Source organism: Hyaena hyaena, unplaced genomic scaffold (genome assembly GCF_003009895.1).
Source record: "Hyaena hyaena isolate Hyena2069 unplaced genomic scaffold, ASM300989v1 scaffold_9, whole genome shotgun sequence".
In the NCBI taxonomy this organism is placed as follows: Eukaryota; Metazoa; Chordata; class Mammalia; order Carnivora; family Hyaenidae; genus Hyaena; species Hyaena hyaena.
In genome coordinates, this window is record NW_024080641.1 from 773,915 (window position 1) to 786,885 (window position 12,971).

At 59.7% G+C, this 12,971-nt stretch overlaps 2 protein-coding genes across 3 annotated transcripts; one reads left to right on the forward strand and one right to left on the reverse strand.

The window, feature by feature from the left end:
- Window positions 1-496: 496 nt before the first annotated feature.
- EMC10 (ER membrane protein complex subunit 10) lies at window positions 497-7,060 on the reverse strand. Of its 2 annotated transcripts, XM_039251251.1 has the most exons (8): window positions 6,851-7,060; window positions 5,628-5,700; window positions 4,593-4,702; window positions 3,583-3,687; window positions 3,067-3,248; window positions 2,579-2,672; window positions 1,660-1,746; window positions 1,354-1,442 (listed from the first exon to the last, which is right to left on the reverse strand). In XM_039251251.1, the coding sequence occupies exons 1-7, from the start codon at window positions 6,962-6,964 to the stop codon at window positions 1,660-1,662; spliced, it is 765 nt and encodes a 254-aa protein (XP_039107182.1). In that variant the 5' UTR covers window positions 6,965-7,060; the 3' UTR covers window positions 1,354-1,442. The 2 variants fall into 2 exon arrangements, with proteins under 2 accessions (XP_039107173.1, XP_039107182.1); XM_039251242.1 differs by lacking the exon at window positions 1,660-1,746 and having other exon boundaries at window positions 497-1,442; window positions 6,851-7,059.
- A 101-nt stretch (window positions 7,061-7,161) lies between these two features.
- Window positions 7,162-12,722, forward strand: FAM71E1 (family with sequence similarity 71 member E1). The gene is made up of 5 exons (XM_039248852.1): window positions 7,162-7,328; window positions 7,515-7,633; window positions 7,969-8,099; window positions 11,746-12,013; window positions 12,551-12,722. The coding sequence occupies exons 1-5, from the start codon at window positions 7,256-7,258 to the stop codon at window positions 12,605-12,607; spliced, it is 648 nt and encodes a 215-aa protein (XP_039104783.1). The 5' UTR covers window positions 7,162-7,255; the 3' UTR covers window positions 12,608-12,722.
- The last annotated feature ends 249 nt before the right edge of the window (window positions 12,723-12,971 follow it).

The following is a 12,971-nucleotide window of genomic DNA, read 5'->3' on the forward strand; positions in this document are numbered from 1 at the left end:
CGCAGGCGGCCCCCAGGAAGGGGAGCAAGTACCAGGCCGGGGTGGGCGGAAGGCCCTTGCTTTGGACCCTATGGTATCTTTTTGAGTTCTGTGCTCTATCATGATTACCTTTTAATAAAAATTTCGTAAAAATTCACAAAAATTACCTTTTCACAAAAGCACCTCTGATCTGCCGTAGTAATTCTACCTTCAGTCCCTCGTCCCGGGGATTCAAACTCCCCAGAGAGCCCGGACAACAATGTCTGTCCTGCTAGGTGTCCAGCACATCGAGCAGGAAGCTACATGCTGAACATGGGGACAGTTTAATAAACAGCCACACGACCCCGGGGGCCTTCCACAGCCATCACAGCGACCCGCCGGCCCTGTGTGTGCTTCTGAATGACGACCTGCCGCGAACGGCAGAAGTTCAGGAAAGCTTGGGCACCCGGATTTCCTTGGAATCAAATCAACGGTTGCATCTGGCTGCTGAGAAGTTGTAACTTTTCAAAACACTGAGGTATTTCAATATATTTTTTAATGGTTTTAAATAGACAAAGAGGGAGTGGTGGGGGTGATAAATAGCAAAGGCCAGGCAGTCGCCGCCCAGTGCCCAGACCCAGGGAAGACATTCTGGACAGGGGAACGGGGTCTATTTACATCATCCGGCCCTCAACTCCACTAAACGTTAGTTTTGTTCTCACTTTAAACCTAATTTCGACACGGCCCGAAGCCTACAGAAGGCCTGGCATCCTGACGGCAGCCTCAACTGCGCAGGGCCAGGGGCAGATAGAGGCCGGGGCAAGGGCAGCGTCCCAAGGCGCGGCTGCTGGGAGGAACGGAGCCTGCGGGGCGCCCTGGCCGGCCCGCCCCTGTGCCAGGCCCCTCAAGGGCAGATGGGTGGGAAGCGCGTGGCCCGATCCAGCATCAGACGAGTCAGGGGACCACCTAGCCCAGCCGGGGACAGGCAGGATGAGGAGACGACGGACAAAGGCACAGAGGCTGGAGAGAACTCGGCGTGTTCCCAAACTGTGGCGCGGGGGGAGTGAGGGGGACAAACACAAGGCCACAGGTGGCCCAGGAGCTCGAGCTGCATGCTGTGGGCGCGGGGAAGCCGTAGGGGCTGTGGAGGGGCCGCAGGGGAAGGGGGAGCACACCAGAATGCGGCCCCCCGCCCAGAGAAACAGCAAGGACCGGAGGGAAAGGACCCCTGGGGAGGGGGCGTCCTCCCAGGCTCCTGGGACGGAGATGGGAGCAGCTGGTAGCAAACCCTTCCCAGGACAACCAAGGACACGGGCACTCTGGGCAAGAAGGGAGTTGCCTGGATGACAGAGGACCAGGGCGTGACAGGCCCCTCAACGGCCACTGCCCCCACCGCCCCCTCCGCCGCTGCCCCCTCCCTGGCCCCCGGCATCCGGTGCTCCTGACATCATGAGGAACAGGACGACGGGAATGATGTACATCCACTGCGGGCCGGATGGGATGACAGACAGACAGACAGAGACACAGAAAGAAGAGGAGTGAGTGTGAGCAGAGTTCCCCCAGGGCGGGGAAGGTAGGGGCGCCGGCATGAGGGGAGGCCACATGAGGGAAGGGGGCCCAGGTCCCCTACATCACTACAGGTCCAGGGAGGGCAGGTGGGGTACGGGGAGGGTGGAGGCGGGAGGGGGGCTCAGTCCTCACTCAGGCCTCCTGCGGCGGCGGCGCGGGCCCCGGGGCGGCGGGACGCAGGGCTGTGAGCAACACGGCCCCCCCGAGGATGAGGTGCCACTGGGGAGGGAGGGGTACAGGTCAGGGCTAGGGATGGCCATGGAGTCCTGTGGCCACTGGGGAGAGCAGAGCTGGGGCAGTGGGCCCTTGGCCTCTCTGGGCCTCAGTTTCCCCGCCGTTCAGCTGTCAGGCAACCCTGAAGTCAGGAGCTATTGGCAAACTAACTGAGGCCCCACGGGCACCACGCTGAGGGCTGTGGGGCTTGGCACCCGCTACCTGTAGTGGCCTCTGCTGTCCCCCGATCCCCCGCCCTGGCCTCGTGGGGACCAGCCTTCCGTGCTCCCCCTTCCCCCCAGCTCCTCCGGCTGCTCCAGCCTGGCCGCACAGGCCCCGCCCCTCGCCAGCTTCAGACCCGCTTCCTGCGCCCCGCCACCCAGAGGCCTGCTCCCCTAATCGCCCCTTCCCAAAGCGTCCCACCACCCACCTTCTCCTTCCCGAATCTCCCCGGTCCACAGCAGCCCCTGCCTCCCACCCCCGTCCCGGCCTCAGCCCTCCTCACTGCACTTCCTCCAAACGGGCCTCTCCTATTCAAGACCAGCACTGCCTCCAGCCTGAGGGCCCGTCCCTGCGTCCCCCATCTGCGGAGACCCACGGCCTGTGACCGCCGCCGCCAGCAGAGCAGGCAGAGCAGTGCGCACGGCTCCACAGTCCTCGCTCCGCCGCCCAGGCCTGGGGCCCGGCCTAGGTGCCAGGGGGACAGGCCCAGAGGTGACGAGCGAGCCCCACGCACAGGAGGCCTAGAGGACGGGGAACAGGCCAAGGGTGGCGGGGACGGAAGGGCTGAGGGGGACCCAGGATGGGAGGGAACGGGGGCAGGCAGAGCTCCACTCACATATTTGGCGAAAAAGGACTTCTGTTCCTGGGGGTTCTTGGCCTTCTGGGCCTGCTCCATCTCCAGGCGCTCGATGAAGGCAGCTGTCTCAGGACTGGGCGTGGCCAAGAAGGGGACAGGGTGAGGGGCTGGCGTCAGCCCACAAGGACACGGGCAGCAAAGGCAGCAGGACGGCTCAGCCTGACGCTGGGCTGCCCGTGCCCGTGCCCTGCACCAAGCACCCGCACCCTGGGGCACCCGCACCCTCAGGCACTGCACCCGGGGGCACCGCACCCTGGAGCAGTGCACCCTGGGGCACCTGCACCCTGAAGCATCAGCGCCCTGAAGCACCTGCACCCTGGGGCACCTGCACCCTGAAGCATTGGCACCCTGGGGCACCTACACCCTGGAGCACCCACACCCTGGGGCACCCGCACCCTGGAGCACCGCACCCTGGGGCACCCGCACCCTGGGGCACCGCACCCTGCACGCACCCTGCACGTCCTCACCCTGGGGCGGTGGCCGGAGGCTGCAGCTGCACTGAAGTGTTAAACAGCTCCAGGTCCACATCTTCCACTTCGTGGCCTCTACAGCCCCCGGGGTGCGTCACCACCGACACGCCCACCACGTTGCCAGCCACATCCACGTGCAGCGTCAGCTGGTCCGAGAGGTGCGACTCTACCAGGGAGCACTAGGGGGGAGGGAGGGGAGGGTCGCCACCAGCTCTTGCCCGCGCCAAGACCCCCGAGCCTCCAGCCCCCGCTCCCGGGGCCCAGAAGTATCTTTCAAAGCCCTTCGCGGTTCCCTCCACCCTTGGGCACAAGCCCAAGCGCAACAACTTCCCCACTAGGCCCTGTGCTGCCCCATCAAAGCGCCCGCCGCCTGGACTGTCCCCCTCCAGCCCAGGAGACCCTTGAGAGCAAGGCCAGGCCTGAGTCTCCCCTGTGCATAAAGGCTGGGGCACAAAGGTGGAAGCCAGGCCGGGCAGGTGGGACGAGTGAGGACGGTCCTCATCACTGACTCACCGCGGGGACAAAGGAGGACACGTAGCTGCCGGCTTCTGGGCCATCAGGGGCCCCAGGGCGCTGAGGGACCCGGACACGGTACAAGCCATTCAAGGCTGCCACATCCTGCAGGGCAGAGGAGGGTGGCAGTGAGAGGGACAGCGCATGGCCCCCGCCAGACCTAGGCTGCCACTGGGCCCGGGGGTCCCTTCTCCAGTCTCGCTCAGCCACCCCCCCAATCCCTGACCCAGGACTCGTCCTGGTGGGGTGGCCCTGCTGGGGGGGGCGAGGCCAGGAGCCACTGGGCGCACCTGGGGGAAAAGCCACGTCTAGGGTAGCAGAGCCCAGCCCAGCAATGGAGTGAGTCCCAAGGACACTTCCCAAATCTGGATCGAGCTGCACCTTGGCCCACCCCGTATCTGGACTCCCCAGTCGCAGGAGCAAGAATGTCTCTTGGGAGGCAGCTGTGCCCAAGAGTCACGTGGGTGCCAGACAGGAAGGCTGGCTGGGGTGCACCACCCCCACAGGGAGGGCACGGGCCTGCCCAGAACGAAAGCTGCCTTCCCAGCCTCCCTTGCAACTACATCTGGCCAAAGGGACAGAGTGGAGGCGGATGGCAGCAGCTTTTGTGAGCTTTCCCTAAAAGATGGCTGTTCCCCGCCCCCCCCACACCTTCTCTCCCTCTGGCCTGCTGCACCTCCCTGGCCCGTCTCCAGGGAGGACTGAGCCAGGTCTGGAAGGAGCCCAGCCCTCGAGGAGGCCACAGAGCAGGCTACGGCTGAATTAACATTCTTGCGTTAACCTTCAGTTCTTACAGGGATCGCTTTCTCCTCCCAAGCAAATCTCCTCCTGACTGACTGCAGAGCATCTCGGCTGAATCTGGGAAAGGTGACGGGGGGCTAACTACGTTAAACCTGGGGGACAAGGATGGACTGGGCAGAAGGAATGGCCCGGGCAAAGGCCCTGAAGTCGTGCTCCAAGCCACACGCCCCCCGGACCCCAGCCGCGCCAGCCCCAGGTCCCCTCCTCACCCGGAGCCGGCCCCGCTCCTCCTCGTTGAGCTGCCGCTGCGACAGGGACAAAGTGCCATCCTGCTGGTTCCAGAGGAGTGAACCCCGCTTCCGAAAGTGGGCACTGTCATCTGTGGGGAGTCGGGGCTTAGCGACCGCCCCACCACTGAACCCTTCAACCCTCGCAGTGACCAGGTTACTTCTCTCTCCTGAGCCCCCCCATTTCCCACCTGGAACATGGGGACCCCCCCCACCATGTCCCGCCCTCCTGTCTCACAGGGCAGCGCACAGCAGACATCTGAACACCACAGCTCCTGAGCCCTGCCTCTGCTTGCCGGGTGACCCAGGGACAGTCACCTGATCTCTCTGAGCCTCAGTTTTCCCAGCTACAAAATACAGGGGCTTCCAACCGTTGGGCCATGTGGGAACCCGTGGTCTGGGCAGATGCCAGGGACCGAGTCAGGAGGTGTGCAGAGGGTCCCAGCTTCGGTGTTACAAACAAGTGTCCCAGAGTTTGGGGCTTGAGACCTCCAGGCCGCACTGACACCCGTGCTCTGGGAATCTGAACGCCTGAATCAAAGGAGTTTAAGCTGGGCTGCAGAGCAGGTCCTGGCTCTACCATTCACTTACAAAGGGACCTTGTGCGGTGCCCCTCTGAGCCTCAGTTTCCCCTTCTGGAACGTGGGACTATCCCTAAGACCCACTGCGTTGCATGACTGCTGTGAGCACTTTTGAGTGAATGCACGCAGAACATGTAGCCACGAATGCAGGCCACAGCTGGCTGGTCTGAAGAGTCCGCTCTGAGGTTATAAATGCCGCACTGGCCTTTCTGAACCTAGGATCTGTCTTACAGGTGAGGGAGTATTCAAAGGTAGAGTTCTTACTCTCCCGTGCCCTCCCTGCCCCAACCTCCCCCAGAATAATCCAAACACACTCCTAGGGGCAAAGCTGTTAGTAAACGAATGGCGTGTCTCACACTGGGCGGCACCAGACTCATGTTCTTGACTTCACGGGGCAGCAGGTAAGCGCCCAGACAAGGAACATTGCCAGACTCACCGATCTCAAATGAGTGCTCCAGGAGCAGCCCCATGGTGCCACAGCCCTCACCCTCTCGACCTTCTGCCCCCGCCTGCAGGGGAGAGACAGGTGCCTGGGTGAGGACCAGCAGAGCCCTCAGCAAGGCAAGGCCCACAGACCCCGGGACAAGATGCAGGGTGGGGAGGGAACCTGATTTTCATACTCTTTTCTAAACACTGACCCTTATCCATGATTCCACCAGGAACCATCCCTTTCATGAAAATTCATGATCTGGACCGTCCCCAGAAAACTAGAGCCTACAAACAAGCGTAACCTTGCTTCGGAGGCAACTGTCTCCAGGTCACTTTCCCACCTAGCATCATAAACATTCGTGAGTTAAAGCATACCTGCGTTTCCATTCCAATCTAATACTCAAGTCGCCCCTTTTCACCTTAACAGACACAACAGCCACCATGCCTCTGAAATTCCGACCCTTATCAAGTACAGACAAGATTCCACGCGCTCCAGGGGTGCCTGGGTGGCTGTGGCACAGTGGATTAAGCCCTGGAGCTTCAGCTCGGGGCATGATCTAGCGGTTTGTGAGTTTCAGCCCCACATCAGGCTGGCGCTGATAACTGGCTTCAGATCTTCTGTCCTCCTCACTCTGCACCTCCCTTGCTCGTTGTCTCTCTCGAAATAAACTTAAAAAAAAAAAAAAGATTCCACGCCATCATTCCTCCATTCCTCTAAGTCCAAACGTGTCCTACCTCTGCGTACCCCACCCTACGCCCTTGTACCTATGCAGCCCTCACACCTTCGCAACCCCGTGTCCAGATTTTAATCCTGGACTCAAGATCCCGCCCTTCTCATGCATATTCAGGAGGCAGAACCTCCTGTTCAATCACTCCAGAGCCCATGTGCCGGTTTTGTTTTAGCCGCCCCTACGTCTAATTCGCCAAGATTCCCCTCGAGCCACACCCCCTCATGCATATTTAAGACTACGGCTCTCTAGCGTTCCGACGTTAGCCTGAAGTTCTCGCTCCAACGGCGCATCCTCGTTTTCACACCACCGAAGGTCCAGGGACCAAGATCCCATCCGAGCCTCGCCCCCTCATGCATGTTCAAGAGCTACAGCCTTCCTAACTACACTCTCACTTTCACCTCTTTCTCTCTCTTGGCCCTGCAATGCCTCGTTCTCATCTTACCCGAGCCCCAGGATTTCCGTCAGCCCCGCTCCCCGTGCAGAGCCATTGAGCACTCACCCCGCGCAGAGCGGTCCCGGACCGGCAGCCACTGCCCCGCGCCCGACTGGGGGCTGCTGCCGCCATCAGCAAGAGCAGGAGCAGCCGAGTAGCCACAGCGCCGGCCGCCGCCATTATCACCCCTTCCCACCAGGCCGGGGGCGGGAGTGAGCCTGGAGCCTCCGAGCACACCGCCCATGCGCCTGCGCCAGTTTCTTGCGCCGGCGCACTAGCGCCCGCCACGGGCTTCTGACGTCATCGGTGGCCGCCGCAACGCCCAGATCTCTAGGCCACGCCCCCTATAATGACGTCACCAACGGTCGTCTCTTTGGTGACGTTGAAGGCGGGTCCGCCGCGTTGTGACGCGATAGAGTCCGCGGCTCCACGAATCCGTTTTCTCCTCAGGCACCTCCCTTTGCTCTTCCCATGGGGCGGGGCGTTGCGATGATGAGGGGGCACGAGACTAAGCCGGCCCGGGGTAGAGCAGGTGGGATGACAGGTGAGACGCAAAGCCGGGCCTGGCAGGGTTGGATCCGGTGAGGGTCCCCGTGAGGGATGGGGCCGGCGATGCGAAGACTGGTAGCTCCGACTCCCCTACCCTCAGAGCGGGGCTTTCCTGGCCCCTACCAGATGCGAGGCCCAGGCCTAGCCTCCTGGACTAGACCTCTGAACTTCACCCCTCTAGAATGCCCCCTGGTTCCAGCCTTTCCCACGGGCCGGCCCGGACGGCTCCAGCGCCACCTCTTGAGCGGCGAGTTCGACCAGCTGCGAGACTTTCCCATCTTTGAGAGCAACTTTGTGCAGGTGTGGAGCCCCCGAGCCCCCTGACACGGAGCCTGGGCTGGAGCCTTGACCTCCCGACTTCAAGGGCTCCTGCTCTGCCTACTTCCGACCAGGCTCCCGTAACGTTTTATCTTCTGGAATTCCGGACCACTCCCACCCCCCATACCTCTAGACCTTTAGCTTCTTTATGAACCCAGGCTTCTGATTCCCTTGGTTCAGTTTCCCTGACTTCACACTCGGTGACTCTTGACCTCTGCCCCAGGACTTGGTGTTTAATACACTTGGTTCCTGATCCTTAACCCCACCAACCCTGCCTTCCATCTGTCCGGCTTCTAACCTCTAACCCCTGGCCCTAGGTGACCCGGTTAGGAGAAATCGCCAACAAGGTCACCATGGGGGTGGCAGCCTCCAGTCCAGCCCTGGAGCTCCCAGACCTGTTGCTGCTGGCCGGCCCCGCCGAGGATAACGGACGCCTGCAGCTCCTTGGGTGACTGTCCCCACCCCAGCCTGGCCCCCTCCCTTCCCCAGCTCTGGGCGTCCTGGGCCCCCTGCGGCACCTGCCGTCACACAGACGACTCCCAGGGCGGGGAGTCCTCTGTGGGCGGCCATATATCCAGGAGAACAAGGGCAGGGCCACCCACAGGGGCTGGAAATCAGAGATAGAGGGACATGAGGGGGACAGTCCACAGCCCTACCCTGGCAAGGATCAGAAGAATGACCGTTTATGCCATACCTACCGCATGCCAGGTGCCCCCTAGGCCAGGCACATAATCTCATCTCTGACCTACTCTTATACTCTTAGCCCCATCCTTTGAAAAGAGAAACTGAGGCTCCGAGACCCACAGTGGGTTAGGGGTTGGTTGGGACTGGAATCTCAGGGCTCTTCATCATTACTGACTTCATGATTCTGTTTCTTTTCATGTTTATTTATTTATTTGAGAGAGAGAGAGAGAACAGCCAGGAGAGGGGCAGAGAGAGAGAGAATCCCAAGCAGGCTCTGCACTGTCAGAGATGCAGACACGGGGCTCGATCTAACACATCGTGAGATCATGACCTGAGCCGAAATCAAGACTGTGACACTTAAGCAACTGAGCCCCTCAAGGTCCCCACTGACCTCATGGTGCTTGGGCTTCGGTGCCACACAAAACACCACCCCTTCGGGTCTTTTTTTTTTTTTTTCATTGAACAAGTAATGCAACCACACCCCAAAGTACAAAACATACAGAGCACAAAATAACACCTCGCTCCCTTCCTCCGCCCCTCCCTCCAACTCTAGCTGCAAATAACAAAACTTTCCCATATGTGTAGTACCCTTACAAAAACTGTGTGCTAATGGCTTTCACTTTTTTTTTTTTAACAATTTTTCTTTACATTTATTTTTTTTGAGAGACAGAGTGGGAGTGGGAAAGGGGGAGAGAAAGAGGGAGACACAGAATCGGAAGCAGGCTCCAGGCTCTGAGTTGTCAGCACAGAGCCCGACGCAGGGCTCGAACCCACGAACCATGAGGTCATGACATGAGCCGAAGTCAGATGCTTAATTGACTGAGCCACCCAGATCCCCCTGGCTTTCACTTTTTTGACCACAGTTAACGGAAAAAAAGAAAGGGAGGGGGAGAGGGAAGGAAGAGAGAGAGGAAGGACTCACAGTCACACACACACACACAGGGGTCCACATTGTCTGCAATTCTGATATCTAAAAAAAAAAAATTGCAGCCACTTGGTGGCAGAATCGGATTCTGACCTACACCACGTTGAGGCTCCCTACAGCCTTTCTTTACCCCCCTGCCCGCCCCTGCCCCTGCCCGGAGACGTTGAGAACACTTCACAGAGCAGTATGCTGACGCCTTACGGTTCACTGGGGCACATTCTCGCTCCTTCTCAGTGCTGACTGCCTCCCACCAGTTGACCTCACCGCTCGCCAAGGCGTGACCTACAGTGGGAGGAGCACTGAGGACGGTGCCGAGAGGTGCTTGGACCCCCATAATCTCCTTCAACATCCCCCAAAGTAAACATACCATCAAGCTAAAAACCACTGAACTTGCTCTGAGAATGAAGTATCAAGCCTCAGTCAGCCCCTATAATTCCTCACTTCTGACCTGTCGTGGGCCAGTCCTGACAATTATATGGTGCGTGTTCACCCGTCCTTTATTTTATTTATTTTTAAATTTTTTGTTTATTTTTGAGAGACAGAGTGCGAACGGGGGAGGGGCAGGGAGAGAGGGAGACACAGAATCCGAAGCAGGCTCCAGGCTCCGAGCTGTCAGCACAGAGCCCGACGCGGGGCTCCAATTCACCAACCGTGAGATCATGACCTGAGCCGGAGTCGGATGCTTAACCGAGGGAACCCCCCAGGCGCCCCCACCTTCCTTTAAAAACAGCCACAGGCACATGCTACATGCCACTTTTGCAGGCTGCGCCCTCCCCCATCAGCCCCACATCAATATTCATTATTTCATGTCAGCGGAAGCACAACCAGCAAGCCCTTTTCTGGACACACAAGGGTGAATACTCTGCCCCTTTACACACCGCTTGCATCTGGTGCTGTTACCGTGTGGCAGGGAACGTCCTCGACGATTGCCTGCCTTCCTGCCTGGGTTCAAATACTGGCTCACCTCTTCATCACTGGCTTTGGCCAAGTGCCCTACCTGTCTGTGCCTCAGTTTCCCCATCTGGAACACGGGGATAAGGAGAGCCCACCTTGCAGGGCTGTCAGAGGGTATGCTGAGTACAGGACTGTGAGGTGCTTGGGACAGCACCTCGCCCAGGGGGAGCGTTCTGTGAATGTAAACTGTTATCCGGCCACTTGGGGAAGGTCACACAGATGGAGCCGCCACTGATGGACGCTGATGCTGTGGCTGATGTCTGGTGATTACAGCCAGTGTGCTTGGCAGAGGGCATCCAGGCACACGGGTGTGAGGGTGTCTGTCAGATCAGTTCCTAGAGGTAGTATTGCTGGGGGGGAGGGGGGGGAATGTGGCTACCAGTGTGGTGCTTAAGAACACGGAGAGGACTTGGGTTCAAATCCCTACTGTATGACCTGGGCCAAATTATCCACTTCTCAACAAACATCCATTGAGCACCTACCACAGATGTGAGCTCATGGGGAGACGGGGGGTGGGGGGGGGGAGAGTGGGGCAGCCGTGAACAAAATGGGATCAAAGTCTTTGCCTTTCAAGCCCTCCTCCTACCAGGACGGGAGACAGAATTGGTGGAGCTTGGTCTGTGCAGACATACCAGAGGGGTAGGGATAGGGATGTCTGCAAGGGTGGACATGGCCGCACAGAAGCCTCAGGTTGTAAATAGAACTTCTCCCTGAGAAGGTGCTTCTTGAGAAAGACATGAGAGAGATTAAGGGACCAAGCCATCGGGTGGCTGGGGGGGAAGATTCCAGGCTGTGGGCCTGAGGTGGGAGCAAGGCTGGTTTATGGAAAAGTGGTGAAGCCACTGTTGCTGGGGCTGAGTGAGTGAGGGGAGTGAGCAGAGAGGGAACAGAGGCGACAGGGCAGATCTTGCAGGACCTAGCGGTCAAGGTGAGGACTTGGCTTTTTCCGCGAAGCCACGCGAGGGACGTGACATTCAGGTGCTAATCGGCGCCCTCTGGCGGCCGTGTGGGAACAGAGCGGCTGAGCCCGCAGCCCAGGCCGGAGATGGGTGGTGGCGGACCCGCTGGTGGCGGAAGGACTTAGAAGGGGTCGGATCAGGGATGCATTTGAACGGTGGAGCCGTCAGGATTTGGTGGCAGGATTGGATGAGAGAGAGAAAGTTGGGCGAGGGGGCAACTCCATGATTTCTGACCGAGCAAGTGGGAGGATGTAGTTAAGGTGGGGAAGACGAAGAGGAGCAGTTTGGGGTTGGGGAGAAGATCAGGAATTTGGTTGTTGGACCTGTTATGTGTCGATGTCCTTCTGAGATTCAACGGGAAGTTTCAAGAAAGCAGCTATGTATTAGAAGGACCAGCGGGAGACGCGAAGGTGCTTTGGGATGGATAAAAGTCAAGAGGCAGTGAAAAAGGCCTCTTTCTGGAGAGAGAGGGGCATTGAGGTGGGTGGCCCGGACCCTGTAGGTGCCCAGGCCCACAAGGCTGTCGAGCCACGGAGGGTCAGAACCTGAGGTCGCCCCTTCCGCCCCCCCAGGCTGTTCCCCTTGCAGTTCGTCCAACTCTTTATCCACGACGAAAGCCGCTGGCAACTCAAGGTCAAGTTCCGCACAGGCCGAGCCTTCTACCTGCAGCTGCGGGCCCCGCCCGAGACCCGAGACCGCGAGTTCGGCCAGTGGGTGCGGCTGCTCTACCGCCTGCGCTTCCATTCGGCCCAGGGAGCCGTGCCCTTCACGCAGGAGTACCCGACGCCGGAGGACGGGGAGGAAGACCACGAGGAGGATGGGCTGATAGAGCAGGAGGAGGTGCGTGCGGGGCAGGGCGGGGGCTGGACTCCTGGGTCCCCGGGAGGAGGCAGCTGGGAATCTAGACTAGTCTGAGAGGCCCGGGCTGGGGACCGAGGTTCCGAGGGTGAGGCCTGGATGCCTGTGGTGAGAGTTGCAGGAAGGCCTGGCCTCCTGAGTCCTGAAAGGGTAAGAAATCTGTGCGCAGAGAGCAGGGGATCTCAAGGCAGGGCAGGGCCCTGGGCCCGCGAGCCATGTGGCTCCTAATTGGGCGCCCCCAGCCCCCCGGCCGTCTCCCCTTGACCTGCTGCGCGGATTATGGGGACGGGACACCTGGGTCCTGAAGGCTGGGGCAGGCCAGACTGGATGCCCAATTCCATACAAGGCCAGGGGAAGGGGAAGGGCCCCGTCCTTGAAGGTGGGGACATTGAACCCCGTGGGGCCTCTTCCTCTGGAGACACCCCACTCCCCCCACCTTCCAGGTAGGTACAGAGCCCCCCGCCACACCCCCAACACTGCCAATCAAGGCCTCTGAGACACTCTCTCTCTCATACCCAGCTCCAAGCCATGGAAGGCAGACTTGACCCACAGACCTCTGAACTCTGGGGACTCTGAGTCCCTCCACTATGCTTTGAGGTCACCGTAGGACCAGAGATCAAAGAAACCTACCTCGGGGCCAGAAAGATGAATTATTAAAGTTAATAAAGATCGGCCACTTAAGAACCAACAACCAGGTCACGAGCAGTGTTGCCACCGTCACCAATCCAACATGGCTGCCTCGCCAAAGTCGCTTTTCCAGTATGGCTGCCTCAGCCTGGTGCTCGGCTCGCATGCATGGCTCCTGGGGCCAGCACGAGACTAGTGCCCACCATTCCATCATGGCCACCTCTCCAGGGCAGCCTGCGCCCCCACACCCCCAGCAGATAGTCTGAGAGGGCTGTCTCCACGGGGTCCCGTGACTTGTAATTACAACATGGTA